The 15,447-nt window shown below is 35.5% G+C and overlaps 2 protein-coding genes across 3 annotated transcripts; both read right to left on the minus strand.

The window, feature by feature from the left end:
* Nucleotides 1-226: 226 nt before the first annotated feature.
* LOC112004305 (potassium transporter 25) lies at nucleotides 227-6,551 on the minus strand. The gene is made up of 10 exons (XM_024036532.2): nucleotides 6,194-6,551; nucleotides 4,436-4,661; nucleotides 4,113-4,355; nucleotides 3,956-4,009; nucleotides 3,786-3,836; nucleotides 2,489-2,749; nucleotides 2,318-2,370; nucleotides 2,076-2,193; nucleotides 1,731-1,985; nucleotides 227-1,472 (listed from the first exon to the last, which is right to left on the minus strand). The coding sequence occupies exons 1-10, from the start codon at nucleotides 6,236-6,238 to the stop codon at nucleotides 415-417; spliced, it is 2,364 nt and encodes a 787-aa protein (XP_023892300.1). The 5' UTR covers nucleotides 6,239-6,551; the 3' UTR covers nucleotides 227-414.
* Nucleotides 6,552-10,444: 3,893 nt separating this feature from the next.
* On the minus strand, nucleotides 10,445-14,779 carry LOC112004304 (NF-X1-type zinc finger protein NFXL1). 2 transcript variants are annotated; one of them, XM_065764818.1, is made up of 2 exons: nucleotides 14,550-14,779; nucleotides 10,445-14,173 (listed from the first exon to the last, which is right to left on the minus strand). In XM_065764818.1, the coding sequence occupies exon 2, from the start codon at nucleotides 14,089-14,091 to the stop codon at nucleotides 10,753-10,755; it is 3,339 nt and encodes a 1,112-aa protein (XP_065620890.1). In that variant the 5' UTR covers nucleotides 14,092-14,173; nucleotides 14,550-14,779; the 3' UTR covers nucleotides 10,445-10,752. The 2 variants fall into 2 exon arrangements, with proteins under 2 accessions (XP_065620890.1, XP_023892299.1); XM_024036531.2 differs by having other exon boundaries at nucleotides 10,445-14,094; nucleotides 14,550-14,778.
* Nucleotides 14,780-15,447: the final 668 nt, after the last annotated feature.

Below are 15,447 nucleotides of genomic sequence, written 5' to 3' on the forward strand. Positions count from 1 at the left end.
TTCTCAACTTGACTCATTAGTTGAGTGTGTAACTAGACTATATTTATATACCATCCTTATGTCTAAAAAAAGTCTCATAATTCGAAATATAATTTCTGATTTTTTTTTGGGTAGGTTTGAATTTAAGACATACTCAAGATGCATATCTAACCTAACGACTTGAGCCAGAACCCTAATGCTCCTATAGCTTCAATTTTTTCTGTTCCCCATACTTGGGATGTCAACAAATCCAAAAGCAGAGAAGCTCACCAAACACACATAATTCTTTTTTCCTCTCCTTTTAGACTCCTTTAAAACTACTACATAAACCAGGGAATTTTTTCCCCCTTCTTTGTCACTATTTTTTTTTTTCCTCCAGTCTATTCCTCATTGTCTACACTGTTAGTATAAACTTAAAATACAATGGCGTACAAGTTATATGGTATAGACCATACCAACCTCTACTAGAGCAGCATGAGGAATGTTCAGGGCCACTGGAGGTTGTCGGCAGTTTTTATCACAAAAAATGTAAGTCTTGATCAGGAATCGCTTTAGAAAGTTTGAGCCTTCACGCACTATTAAATGTGACTGGCCTAGGAAATATGCAGTACCACTCTCCCTGGCATCAATTAGTTCTTGTAGCTCATCCCTGACAGATACCCGCATTTGAGGACAATTTTCAGGCAACATGAATCTGACCTTTTTCTTTACAGGAACACCAATTTTATCCAATGGACTAATCTGAGAGTCATTGTTTGCCAAGCTAGCAGAACCAATGGTTGAGTCAGTATCATCTAGCGGAATCAAAGCATTTTGTCCTGGCAATGGCTTTCCAACAACAACCATTCTTCCTTCGGGAGACGTCAAGGATTCGAAATCACTTTCTTCCATGGAAATGAATTCTCCAATTGAACGAATGATCTCTTCCTCGAAGTCATCTGTATCCCTAATGTGATCACAGTACCCGTGTCTAACAATGCAACGATAAATTCTATAATCTTTAGGTCCTACCCGGCCTATAAGATACCTTCGACTTGGGGGGACATGAGGCTCAGCTAAAGACTTGAAGGAAACGAAAATGAGCACCTGATGAAATGCAGGTAGATTGGCAATGAAATGTGAGAAGAAAGCTGGGATTCCAGTCACTATATCGGTGTAAATAAAGCCAATTCCAGGTATCCTAGAAACTCCAAGGCCAGGACCAAGTTCTGTAAGCCACTCTGTGGATACCTTGTTTTGTAAATCATACTCGTATTTCTTCACAGTTCCATAATGCCATGCAAGCATTAATGTCAATGACAAGGCCAGAAGGACAACCAGATACCAGGCTCCCTTGTGAAAATTCAGCATACAAGCTGACAGATACATGGTCTCAACGAAGCCAAAGAATATCAGAAAACATGAAGATAGAAAAAAATTCTTCTCCCAGTACAGAGCAATTACAAGAGACATCAGACAAGTTGTTATAAGCATTCCAGAAATTACAGCCAAACCTGTGAGATATAAGTTGAGAAAATTTCAGGAGTTATTCTAGAACTAAACAACTATTTCAATTTTCATCTTACATTTATATTTTGGTCACTTTTTTTGTAAATGTTTTTTATCAACTTTTCTTTGACAATCCTCTTGTCCATGTCATTACTCATTAGTTCCAAATTGTTCCAGTCATAAATTTTTGTCCTATATGTTAAAATTATAATCACTTTAATTATCTTCTTGAAAAATCATGGGATATTGTTAGAAACGTGTACCTGTTGCATTACCAATTCTCACAATATCATGGAAACCAATTGTGACTGTGAGGCTGAGAATCATCAATAACCAGTTGACATCTGGAATGTAAACTTGCCCATGTATCTTATCTGATGTATGAATAACTTTGGCTCTGGGAAAACAATTAAGTGCCAGGCACTGGTTTATGATGGAGAAACTGGCTGTTATGGTTGCTTGGCTTCCAACAACTGAGGCAAATAGGGATAATACACTAAAGAAATGGCGAATAGGCCCTGGACTTGCAAAGTGCTCCCGTGCATTAGAAATACAATTTGCAGATAAAGAAACCACAGTAAAACATGAAAGCAAAGTAAACAACTTACGAGGTACAGATTCAGTGAGATTATTAAAATCTTCAACATGCAAGTTTTTGGACATATATGCAGCCTGACCCGCATAGCATAAAATAAGAACTGGATAAATCAAGCAAACAAATGCAATCTGCAGCAGAGACACCATCCACAAGTTCTTTATAACTCTGATGTATAGATCCTAACAGTGGGGAGGGAAAAAAAAAAAAAAAAAAAAAAAGAAAAGAAAAGAAAATGAAAGCTGTATTGAATACCTTGATTGATTTCTTTGAGAAATGGCCGAGATCTGCAAAAATGGCCTCTGATCCTGCAAAAATAGGACATCTTGTGAAGCAACCAAAAAAATTTCTAATAAAGAAATAAGCACATTTTCCTATTACCAATATTAATAATTAACACTATGAGAACATAACTATAGAAATGACCTGCTACACATAGAATGATGCTGCCTAATGATCTCCAACTACCAATGTCAGTATTTCTCACAAATCTGTACAGGTATACTGGGAGGATCGCATGGATGATTTGTTTGTTCCAGTAAAAGATGTTATATATGCCCACTCCACCGATAAATAGAAGCCAAATAATGATAATTGGAGCAAACATAAATCCAATCTTATGAGTCCCATAGTGCTGCAGCATGAAAAGGCATACCAAAATAGCACATGCAGTGGGAACTGGTACATCTGAAACAAATAGTAAAAGTTGAGGGAAATAGGTTGATTAGTAAGGGAGCTATCTAAATCCATGAGTAACCCTATAAGAGAAATGTCATCTAGAAAGAGGAGTTACATTCACCTAATTTAAACTTTGAAACATTTGAGCAATAGAATTGTATGTCTTATCTTTTAGAAACATGTAAATTAATCAAGATGGTTTAGATGTACTCATGCTCCAAAGATGTATGAAGATTATATGATGATTAGAACTCATTTAATGGAAAGAGAAGGCTAGATCATGACTGCAAGTTTCTAGTCCACAAGAGGTATGATAAATAAAAAGTATTTTTATAAGATTACATAAGACAACGATTTGAATAAAACAGTTCTTAAACCAACTAAAATTTTAAAAATAACTTTACCTTGTCAATAAATTATTTCTCTCTTGAACAGAAAAATAAAAAATAATACTGAATCACTTTCCTATGATGGAAACAAAAACTATAAATAGTGGTTAGGAGTTAGGCAAAACCACTTTCTGATTCACCAAAGATAAAAATAATTTTCTCAATTTTTTTTTACAAGAACCAAATCAATAATGATGAAAAGCGTCAATCATAATTAAGCACATAGGCTTCCACGAGAGTGCAAGCATGCACTTGATTGAAGGATACATTTTCAAGTATAATGTATAAGACTTTTAGTAGAAAGATTCACAACAAACATTGAGAAAAAGAAAAGTTAATAAACTCAATCCTGGCCAAAGGAGGAGGCTGGAGGGTTGTGGTAGGTTGACAACCAATGCAAAAATTATTCATTTTTCATGAATTTATCATGCACAGATACAAGCGATGCACAGCATCAGAGCCCAGAATCAATAAAAGGAGGTCATGTTTAGCTAGGTGTCACTTATAAGCAATGTGCTACATACAATGAAATATGATGTTCAGAATTAGGTTCAGAATAAGTATCAGATATACACTAATTATAGTTTCATAGGAAATGAAAAGATGAAAAAATATTTGTACATTACATCTGATTCATTACATGGTAGCGTACTTACATCTTTCTAAAGTGTTTGAGATGGACTCCTGTTTCCTTTGGGATAAAAAATCTGGAAAGCCACAAGGTATAATATAAAATGAAACTGATGATCGACATTCCTATTAAATAATGCATAACATTAATCCTTTGTTTCTTGAATCAAATTTGTGTCCTATTGCTAACTCTTACATTTATGTGACATATATGACAATGATCTCTGAATACCTGATGAAGCTGATAACACTGAAAAAAATAAAAGAAAAAGAAAACAATTGAATTACGCCTAAATCAAATTAATCATGTTATGAAGAAATAAACTGCTGAAAGTAAATCTAAACTGCCAAACCAGAGAGAGCTGGAGTAAGCACTCCTTCCCCAATTGTCATGCAGGAACCAAACAGAGCCAAGAACAATATAAAGTAGTGACTACTTTTATGTTTTGCTATGGCCCTCCAAGCCCTTGATTTAACATTGACCTTGAAAGAGCTTCTCACTTCATACTGCAAAACCTCATTAGCACTTGTGTCAATTGGAAGCAGGCCTACTTTGGCATGCCTGCATAATAGTGAATACAAAGCAAAAGTACCACCTGCAATAATTTTGTTGGTGTGAATAATTCTTCCAAGGCAAAATCCTGCTAAAATGATTTACAGTACTAGAGAGTATTACCCTCTCCATCATCATCAGCCTTCAGTACTATAAAGGCATACTTCAGTAATGAAATGATGGTCATTGTCCAGAAAATAAAGGCAAAGAGCTCATATACAGTCTCATCTGATTTGAGATTATTTGCAGGAATTGTCCCAAGGACATATAAGGGAGCTGTACTTATTTGACCATAAATTACTCCAAGGCTTTGAAATGAGAAAAGGAGTGTGTGCTTCCATGTCTCCCGCTGTGCACATTATCAAGTTAGAAACACAGATCACACTACCAAAAAATTATGAGAAATGCTGCAGTTGTAATTAACTAACAGCCTTAATAAATATCTCCTCACATTTTTGCCTTCAGATATATTCAAAAAGGCCAAGCTATCTAAATATCTGTTTCATTCATCCATTATTTGCTACGTCTGTTCCCATTTTTTGCATCAAAGCCTAGATCTTTATTGCAGACATAAAAATGCATCATTACAGAACGATGCCAAAGAGCTTCAAACCTAACCAAATTAGTAGACCAAGAACTTACTTTAGAGTAACAAAAGGCACAAATGCACATGTATTCAACTTTAAACACCTATGGGTTACACTACAGTTCTACCCTTAAGAAATAGTTCAATCTTATAAACATCTTCTTGATCAGGAACAAATAGCAGTCTTGTAATTGTATTTGAATTAGTTAACAAACTACTCATTACATGAGAATTTATGTCAATGCTGAGCATTATTTGTAGCATAATACTCCCATGCCTTTCTTAAAGAATCTCCTACAGAAACTTTTATATATGCCCCATACATTAGATAAGGTGCTCAATGTCAAAGCTATAACAGAACTTTGGGCTACTAAGCTTTCATACATGGAGCAGAAACTTTACCATGGCATGGGATCTCGTTTGTACATACTATTTTAAACAGTCCTAGAATTTCCTGGCCTATTTTAAACAGTCATATGAACTGCTGCTAAGCCATTACTTTCTTTCTTAATTAAAAACATCTACAATAAATTCAGCCTAATTAATAGTCAAGAAAAGTAATGTGTTATCATTTCCAGATTTTTGTTCAATCACTCAGATACTTTAAAATGGTATAAATACAATAAAGGAAAAAAAATTTATAGGGACAATTTCATTACTACAGTATAAAGTACAAGGTTGAAGACTCCTGCCAACATCCCAGTATCTTCCCACGGAACAGTACTTGTGCAGGGGCAGCATACTAGTCATATTTCTAGTCGAATACCATTTATGTCTTAAACCCTGGGTTATGAAGCCTAGGTTTGCACCATCAATAAAATTATTGTTCAGATGAGGGGAAAAGGAACTGATCATTATTAAATACACTCCAATTACTTTTTCATTATGTAAAAAGAAAACTACTTTCTCTAAACAAAAGTAATCTTTCCTCTGTAATATTTCTTGGGCAAACGGAAGCTCTATAAGAAATGGTATTTTTTTAACAGTTTATATATCTCAATAATGTTAATCTGGAGCTACTTGATGGCTGTACAAGTTGAAACCATCCCACTACTCAAAAGTTTTTATAATTTTGCATGTCATTAAATTGACACACAACATTAATGGCCAAGCAAACATCAAAGTAGTATCATTTATCTTATTTGAACACCCAAAAAAAAAGAGAGGAAATATTCACCAAATTCCTTGCTTAGCCATATAATAATAATAGAGAGAAAGATCTATCACTGCTTCTACAAGTTTATATATCTATTTGTAAACAATAAATTACTATTTAGAAAAGAAAACCCATTTACCTTGAACTCATCAGAGAAGGTACCATGGCTTTGTGGAGAATCCATGTATTGATAGATAGAATGAGAAGATAATGAAAAGATGAACTTCGAAAGAGAACCAAGTTATATGCATGTAAAAGACACGTATGGGATTGCCAAACGGTGGAACCAATAATGCACCATAGAGGGAACGGAAATCACAAAGCTGATGATCCTCCCCAGAGAAAGAGACTGCACATTGTCCAATTCTTCTCTACTGCTGATTCTCATTGATTGGTTTGGCTGAGTCTAGAACAAACACTGTTTGTTTCTGAATAGTTGTAAATAAGTGGAAGAGAGGGAATGCTGGACTGACAGTGACACCTAGGAGAGTCTTCAATTAAAGCTAACATATGTATAAAAATAAAAATAAGGAAATATAGAAATATATAAGAGAAGAAAATCTGTGAGAATATGATAAAGATATTAATTAAAACCACATGGCTAAGTGTTTGTGGGGATGGAGGTGGTCGAAAGAAGTAGGAGCAGTGCACATGTAATGTGATGAATGGTTTTGTTTGCATGATTTTGACTGGTTTTATGGCTTTAACATATGTCTTGCATTCTTTGTTAACAAAATAAAAATTGACAGCAAATCAAAACAAATCAAAATCACATGTACGTTTACGTTTCACGTTGTTGTTGTGCGAGGAGAAAGAAGTAGAGAAGTGGTGGAAATGTTACGTTATTCCACATCATCTTGACATCTTCTACCATTTTATATTGGACCTCCTCCATTTTCGTTACCTTTATTTGTTTCGTTTTACTCGTCCGCCCAAGGCCAACACAAAATAACCGTTTGCATGATGTTTAATCATTGGTTAAATTAACACTACTTAGCTAACAAGAACAAAAATACAATTAAAAAAAAATGGTAAATATAAAGAGAGCAAAAAATATATATTATTGGATCAACTTTAAAGTCTTAACACAATTTAAGGCTTATTTGATGATATTTCATTAAATAATTTTGTTTCTTCAAAAAATATTATCCATTTTTTTTACAAGATCTTTTTTTTTTTTTTGAAATCATTTATTTATTTATTTTTTATTTTTATTTTTTTTTACAAGATCTTAAATCATATACTTACTATGTTGGGTTTAGAAACTATGATTGCTTCAAGTGGAATGTGGAAATCTCATTTCCTAAAATAAAAAAGTGGATATCCCATTTAATTATTAGCACCAAATTGTAACAATTTTAAAAATAGAAATAATACCTTAATTGTTTTTTTTTTTTTTTTTAAAGTGAGTTTCAACCTATGGTGTAGGTGGAAATTGAACCCCAGATCTCTTATATAACTATCAGAGACTTTACCATATTGAGTTGAGCTAACTGAAACTCACACCTTAATTGTTATTATCTCTACTAATCTATCAATTATTTGGATAGACACAATCTAAAAACATATTATCCCATGTCTTGCAAGATTATCCTTAAAATAAATTATAAACATTTTCTTACTAATACTAAATTATGGTAACTTAATTCAATTTTGTATTATTTTACTTCACTTTTCATGAGGATTTAAAAAAATTAAAAATAGGGTTTAGAAATTGTGGTTGCACCAAGTAGATATTTAGTTTAATTATCAAGTAGTTACACCAAATGGCAACAGTTTTTTAGATAGAAAAAATAGCTTAATTGTTCTAATTTTTCCTATTGTTTTATCAATTTTTTGGATAGACAAAATCTAATTTTGAAAAGAAAAAGCAAGTAGCTTATAATTCTTGCAAGATAATGCTTAAGAAAAATAAGCATTTTCTTACTAGACATAATGATTATGGTAACTTATTCATTCTCATTTTCATTTACTTTGCTTTCCTTATTAAATATATTCAATTTTGAGTAATGCTAAAGATATAAAAATTTTTTATAAAAAATTTCACAAACTGTTTATGTGGTGAGTGGTTATTGGTAAATGAAAAAGTGATGTTAATGGCGGGCCTAAATGAGAACCAATAATAATCTAGTCATATCAATAGTTTGTAAAGATGTTGTAAAATAATTTGTGACTGTAGCATTACTCTTCAATTTTTTTCATTATCATATACAGTGACAAAGCAAGAAAATTTTTTCAATGGGGGCCAAGCTATACAAACACACACACATAAATATACATATATTGCTTATACATTAAGAATGTTTGTAATTTTGATTTAATATATAATATTTTCTTATGTAAGCGAAGATATTTACATCAACTAAGTATTTACATCTTTGAAAAAAAACAGTAAGTCTTGATATAAAAATATATAAGTCAATTTAATAAAAATAAAACATAATTAAATTGCATATGGTATAAATCAAATACACTTTAATTTAATGAGTTATGTTTGACATAAGAGTAATTAGAGGGAACAAAAAAAATGAAAAAATGCATTATTTCAACTATATAAATGCATTACATGGTTTTAGTAAAAACTTAAGAGGGACATTATTTTAATTTATGTCCAATTTTTTTTTTTATACCAAAAATACAAAAGCGAGGAAGGATTTTTGAAAAGTGGAGGGTCATGGCCAAGATTTTACAGTTAAACAAACAGACACCCACATGCTCATGAAACTAAGAAACACATGATCATTTTTCCTTCTTTACTTAACAAAAGCACCCCCCCCCCCCCCCCCCCAACACACACACACACACACACACACACAACCTCTGATTTTATAGTTACCGATTTTTTTTTTTTTTCGGTGAGAAGATTTATTTTTATTTTTATTTTTTTTGAGAAACTTGTGAGAAGAGATATAGTTACCGATTTTTAGTTAAAGTTTATATCTTAAAGTTTTAATTATGCCGTACATAGCATGGGTCGTAACATATCAAAGCAAATTACACAAAAACACTTTATTCAATTCAGTGAATCATGGTTTCTCAAAAAAAAAAAAAAAAAAAAAAAAAATCAGTGGATCATATTTCTTTAACAAATATATATATTTTTTTGAAATATATATATAACTGAAAATGTTTAACTTGTAGTTAATCTCATAATATTGTGCCACATAAACTTTTTAAGATTTTATAATTTTATACATCAATATTTTTATATATTTTAAAATTTTTAAAATTTTAATTTTATACATCAATAAATTTTAATTTTGTTATATATTTAAACCATTTATTAAAATCTTAGCATATCATATTTTCTTTAAATGTTAGAATATAAAATTCCAAATATAAACACAATCATAATAAATGCTTAATACTAGAATGTATGACTCTATATATAAACAATAAACACAATCATAATAAATATTTATCAATAATTATCATATTTGTTGAGTTTCATATTTATACAAAAAATAAAAGTGATAAAAAAAAAATTATGTTAAACTTTTCTGTGTATTACACAACAACACGCATTACCGACTAGTTGCAACAAATAATTAAATATTTCTTAACAAGTGCCCTGATAGTACTAATTAATTAACAGAAATTAAGACTCTTCCTCAAAATATGGTATTACACTATTACTTGTAGGTGAGCTATTTAGCCAACAATCACACCTGTAAGGCTGTAACCAAATACGTAGGTGAGCTATTTAGCCAACAAGTTGCCAAATACGTGTGATGTCCAAAAACTCGGCTTTCGGAATGAACAAAAGAGAGTGAATTATATGAGTCTGTGAATGCATTCATACTTACTGATGCATCATACATGGATGGACGTCACAAATCAGGCAGTCAGTTTCGAAAATTTAAGTAGGGAAAAGCAAAAATGATGGGATCTACCATGTCTAGAATGTGTCGGATTAATCTGGTTGGTTTACATTGCAATAATACTTATGGGTGGGAGAACCGAAGTTAATATTGAAGGATCAAATGCATGCATACAGTCCATGGCCATGGGAGGAGAAAATTCTGGGACTGAAAGGAGAACAACATCACATATATTGTGACAATTTTCAGAAGGCAGACCTAACCAACCCCATTTCAATTTTCATATGTTTGTTAATATTAATAACATATTTTTGGGAGATTAATGTGAAAACAAGATTCTTTTTCACCCCCTTGTTAGGTATTTTATTTACCTTTTATTTATTTATTTATTTTTTATCTCTATCTTCATTTGAAGAAGTAAATCCAAACAGATGCATTGAAACAGATGGCACCTGAGCTAACTGTTATTGGGCTTTGTTAAGATGCGTTTGTAGATTTTAAACATGGCTATTCAACCAAAGTAAACCACCATGCTTATGGTGCTTAAAAACATCACTGAACCAACATCCTAATAAAATCCAATTCCATAGCATCTTTGTCCTTCCAAACGACAAATATACATGACGCCTTCACAGTTTCACTGCAGGAAAGCAAGGGGGGAAAATTTTATATCAAACACCCAGAAAACAGTAGGTGCCTTAACCCAAAAAAGAAAAAAAAACCACTACTATTCTCTTTTTGAAATACTAGTTGCCCCAAACAAGACAAAAAAAAAATATACTGAAAAGGGCAAATCGGCCATTTAGAATCCACATCTTCCTGTCCACAAGCCTCAACTTCTCAAAAATCAACTTACGCACTTCTGTTCATCTCTCACTCACTCAAAAGCCTTCTCCCAGTCATCTACCACCTCAGACATTTCTGTTCCACTAAAATTATCTTGATGCTGCCCTGCTGAATTTGAACCACTTGCATCAGATTCCAGCATTGGACCTGAATGACTTGCAGCCTGTTTTCCAGGATCCTCTATTCTGAGAGGTGCAGCAGATGAACTCAAAGACGTTTCAGAGTCTAGAACACTCCACCGATTTAGCGTAGCAGCAATTGGAGCTTCTTTCTTCCATGCAGATGCATGCAAATCTGCATTGTCACCAGGCCACTCTTCATCACCCCATAAATCTTCCTTCCAACCAGGCTCCTGAACAACAACCTTCTTCCATGGGTTACCCTTCATAGCCGCCGCTAATCCCCCTTCCTTGGCTGTACTGGCTCCTCCCCATGCACTAGTAGCTGATGATGCCGCTACTGCACCACCATTTGGGATAACCACAACAGCTCCTTGATATACTGACCCATGATCCAATCTTCTCATAGCAGTTGCAGCTCGAGCAGGATCACTAAATACGGCCAATGCATTCTTGTCATTCAGCCAAACTAGTTCACATTCCCCACCAAACCTCAGGACCAATGCACTTATATCTGAATCTCTTGGCAAATCAAGAAAAGAAACAACGAGTCTGGGATCCATGTCTACCAACGGATCAAAAGCTGGGGAATGGGGTGTGCTTATGTTGGTGGAACCCTTAACCCCAATCACACGAGGAGGGGGTTTTGATTTGGGTGTAACATGAACCACAATAAAACGCTTTGGCTCCCGACCTGCAGAATAAATAGCAAGTTTCCACCTGTCGGCAATCAACCTTACCGCATCTCTCTTATCCTTAAGCATTGGACAAAAAACATGAACCTTAAGACTACTTGTAGTTCCTCTGCTCTTGCCAAGTACCAAGAACTTACATCTCTCCTCCACAGACAATACCCACTTTGGATCACGCCTATAGAGGTCTGTAAGAATTTCAGAAACAGCTGGGTTCTCTCCAAAATGAAGGGCATCCAAGTTTGAATTAACATCAAAGGCATCTGCTAGAACCCGTTTACGTTCCAACTTAGCACATTCATCATCACACATGAGCTTCCTTTGTCCAAGTGGGATTTTCTTGCCAGATGCTTCCACTGGCTGAAGTGGCACTGGCAACTTTTGGATAATGGAAGCTTCATATAAAGTATCAGCACTGAAACCACCAATGTTGCCTCCAGCATCACAAGGAACAGTTGCTGTTATCCGGCCACAAGAACAAGTGATTGTGACAGGGAAATCACATCTTTCATCAGGACAAAGAGAAGATGGGTGACAAGGTGATTTACATGTATGCCTACAATCTCTCCTAGGAGCACCACATGTCTGCCCACAAGAAGTTTTTAAACCTGGTTCAGGTCCAGGAGAAGAATCACAAGGTGATGCATGACAAGTTCTGCCACAAGCATGCAGTCCACACTGCCTGGTCTTCCCACAGAGCTGGTTACATCTGATATCCTTAGACCCACAAGGTATGTTCCTAAGTACAACATGTCCACCAATGCATTCCTTAGCTATAGGCACTGTACAAGGTGGGCAGTCTCCAAAGTGGCAGCTGTGAGAAGATGGATGGCCACAAGGCTGAGGAACTGAACACGGGAGTTGACATGTAGGATGAGGTGTGCCACAAGGCAATGGAGGAGGGATTGAAGTTCTCCCGCAAGCACATGACCAATCAGTGAAGATTGTTTCAAGGCAAGGAGGGCAATGGCCACTGTGACAAAGTGATTGACAAGAATGCCGCCCACACCTTAGCTTCTTCCCACATGGGATTGAGCAAGTGTGTGGATCCCAATCCCCAGTGAGAAAATTGTTAGAATTAGAGAGCGGGCAGCACCGCTCACTGCACCTGTGCCTTCCACAATTCTTCTTCCGTCCACAAGGCTTATCACAAGTAAATTTCTCCTCCATCACTGTTTTGTAGCATTCCACAATTCGAGAAGTTGATCCACAACGGCATTTTTGAGAAACTCTAACCAAACATGGTGGGCAATCCCCTGCATGGCATGACTCTGTACAATTATGCATCCTACAAGGAAGGAGCTTGTCACATTTTTTAGAACAGGTTGGAATTGGGTCCAAACAGCTCTGTCGTTCCTCCTGCAAACTTGTTTTCCCACAATAGCATGTATTAACCCTGCTCGGCATCAAGTCACACTCTCCACAAGATCCAGGATGACAAACTTCATAGCAGGCATGATTACCACATGTAAGCTTATTTCCACAAGTTGAATTACAAGAAAAAAGACCCTCCTCTGTTTTCACCTCTCCCTTCACAGACATGTCCCCACAAAGAACAACCTCCGTCTTCTTCTTGCAGAAACAAGAGGCACTGACTGAAACCTGACATGGATCACAAGAACCCACATGGCAGGTCCGCTCACACCTATGACGCTCACATTCAAGAAGCTTGTCACAACGCTGACCACAAGTAAGAACAGACTTCCGATCAGAGCACCGTGTTGTAATTGTTTTCTTCCCACAAGGACATAAACGGGGCGGGGCAAAAGCTTTACAAGGAGGGCACGGACCTGGATGGCATTGCAAAACACAATTATGTGGGCAAATATCCTCCTTACTCTCACGAGCACCTAGTTCCCTTTCAAGTGGCTTGCCACATGGTTCTCCACATGAATGTGGAGTCAAATACAAATCAGAAGGTGGGTCTGGCCTCTTCCCACAAAAGCAAATATACCGAATCTCCTTCAGCGATGTAAGCTGCACCGACTGACATCCAGGACACCGCCAATTAAATCCCTGACTCTTCTCCGCAGACAAGTCAACAGAAGTAGGCGCCCGAGCCCATTTCTTGATACAAACCAGATGAAAAATAGAGTAACAGCTTGAGCAAGACCAAATGGGTGCTGACCTCCGCACCATGTCATAGCAAATCATGCACTCCACGGTGCCCTTCGTCAGCTTCTCCTGAATTTCTTGCACAAGCTGAGGTAAATTCAAGTCCTTCAATCCCTTCCCCGCCTGACTCTCCCTATCCTTTCTCTGATTCAAAGGCCGATAACCCACGTATCCCCTTCCCCTTGAAACGTTATTCCCTCCAGCCCGACTCTCGGGTGGAGCAGAACTAGAGTTGAAGTCCCCACCATTTCTGTAGTTGTAACTGAAGCGCAATGGTGGGTTTGGATTCGGGATTGGGATTGGGCTTGGGTTTGGGTTCTGGTTCTGGTTTTGGTTCACAACAGTGGTGGCCGTGGATCCTCTAGGGATCCACTGGTGACGAGCAGCCTGGGCAGGAAATCTAGTCCTATGATCCCTTCTATCATTTGGAGCTTGAGAGCTCATATTCTGTGATTCCAAACACACAAAGCTTGTATCAACAAACTCCAAATTAAACAACACCTAAATTATAACTGTACCCAAAAATCTAAAAATAAAAAGAAAAAAGAAGAGGAAAACAATTAGCAGTCTATTTAATGGCGATTAATCGAATCAGATCAAGAATTTGTACAAAAAACAAAAATCATAACCATCCATTTCTTTACCGATAGAAATTAGTGACAAATCAATAATATCATGCAGCTCTAGCTTCCAAACCAATTGTTTCTTTTCTTCTTTTTCTTTATTCCTTTTTGGGTTACTACGCTCATATCTAATAAAAAAAAACCCATTTCTCCAAATCCTAATTTGTTCACCCAGACCCATATTTTCTTGGCAACCAAACCCTAACTAGTCTTTCTGATTCAAGAAAAAAAATCAAGAAAACAAAAGATTAATTTGCAAAAAAGGAAAAAAAAAAAAACCTGATCAATAGGATAAAGATCTCTGTGAGCGTCTGTCTGGCTCCCTGTGAGTGTGTAGGTGAGAGGTAAATGTTGTCGCTGGGTCTCGCGGATTTTATGTAGTGGTGGTGACAGACAACAAAGCAAGGTGGGCCCCAGGTCTTTTGCAAAGTTAAAATGCTTTGTTTGTTTTAGTGGGTTTCTCTTTTCTCTTTCTGGGATAAACCGACCCGACCACAAGGACTAGGAACTAGGAATAAATGCATATGAGTTGGGACCTTATATATATATATATCCCAGTCTCTGCCTTGTGCCTTGTGGCCGAAGTCAAGGATGTCGCTAATTTCGTAGTCAGCGTTTGCGTGTCAAAGGGTATTATGCGTGGCGGCCACTCTGCTGCTCGTGTGGTTAATTTTAGTATGCACAACTTTTAGCTCTAGTTTATAGCCCAATTTTGACTAGCATTAAAAAGACCAATCTTATATCCACTAATAATTTCACAACAGTTTGTCAAAAAAAAATTTCACAACAGTTCATAAAAAAATAATTTCACAATAAATTTCAAGTGACGAGTTTTTATTAAATGTTATTGGTAAAGAAAAAAATAAAAATTTCAATTGTGGTCTCAATTTTTTTTTTCTTTTTTTGGCTAAATAATGACTTTATCATGAACAAGGAGAAACAAAAGGATCATGGTCTGGCCCATCTTTAATCATAGCCTGAACAAAAAAAAGCTACCAAATTAGAGATAGGAACCAGCCTAAACCAATTTACAAAAGTTGAACGGTGGGCTCAAATTAAAACTGGTAAAAGTTTACAACTTAATATTTATTATGAAAATATTGTGAACATACCATTTTTCTAGTAAAATTATTCATTTTTTTTAAAGTCTCCTCTACAACTCACTGAAATGAGTCAA

The sequence above is a fragment of the Quercus suber genome, unplaced genomic scaffold (genome assembly GCF_002906115.3).
Source record: "Quercus suber isolate HL8 unplaced genomic scaffold, Cork oak 2.0 scaffold_585, whole genome shotgun sequence".
NCBI lineage: Eukaryota > Viridiplantae > Streptophyta > Magnoliopsida > Fagales > Fagaceae > Quercus > Quercus suber.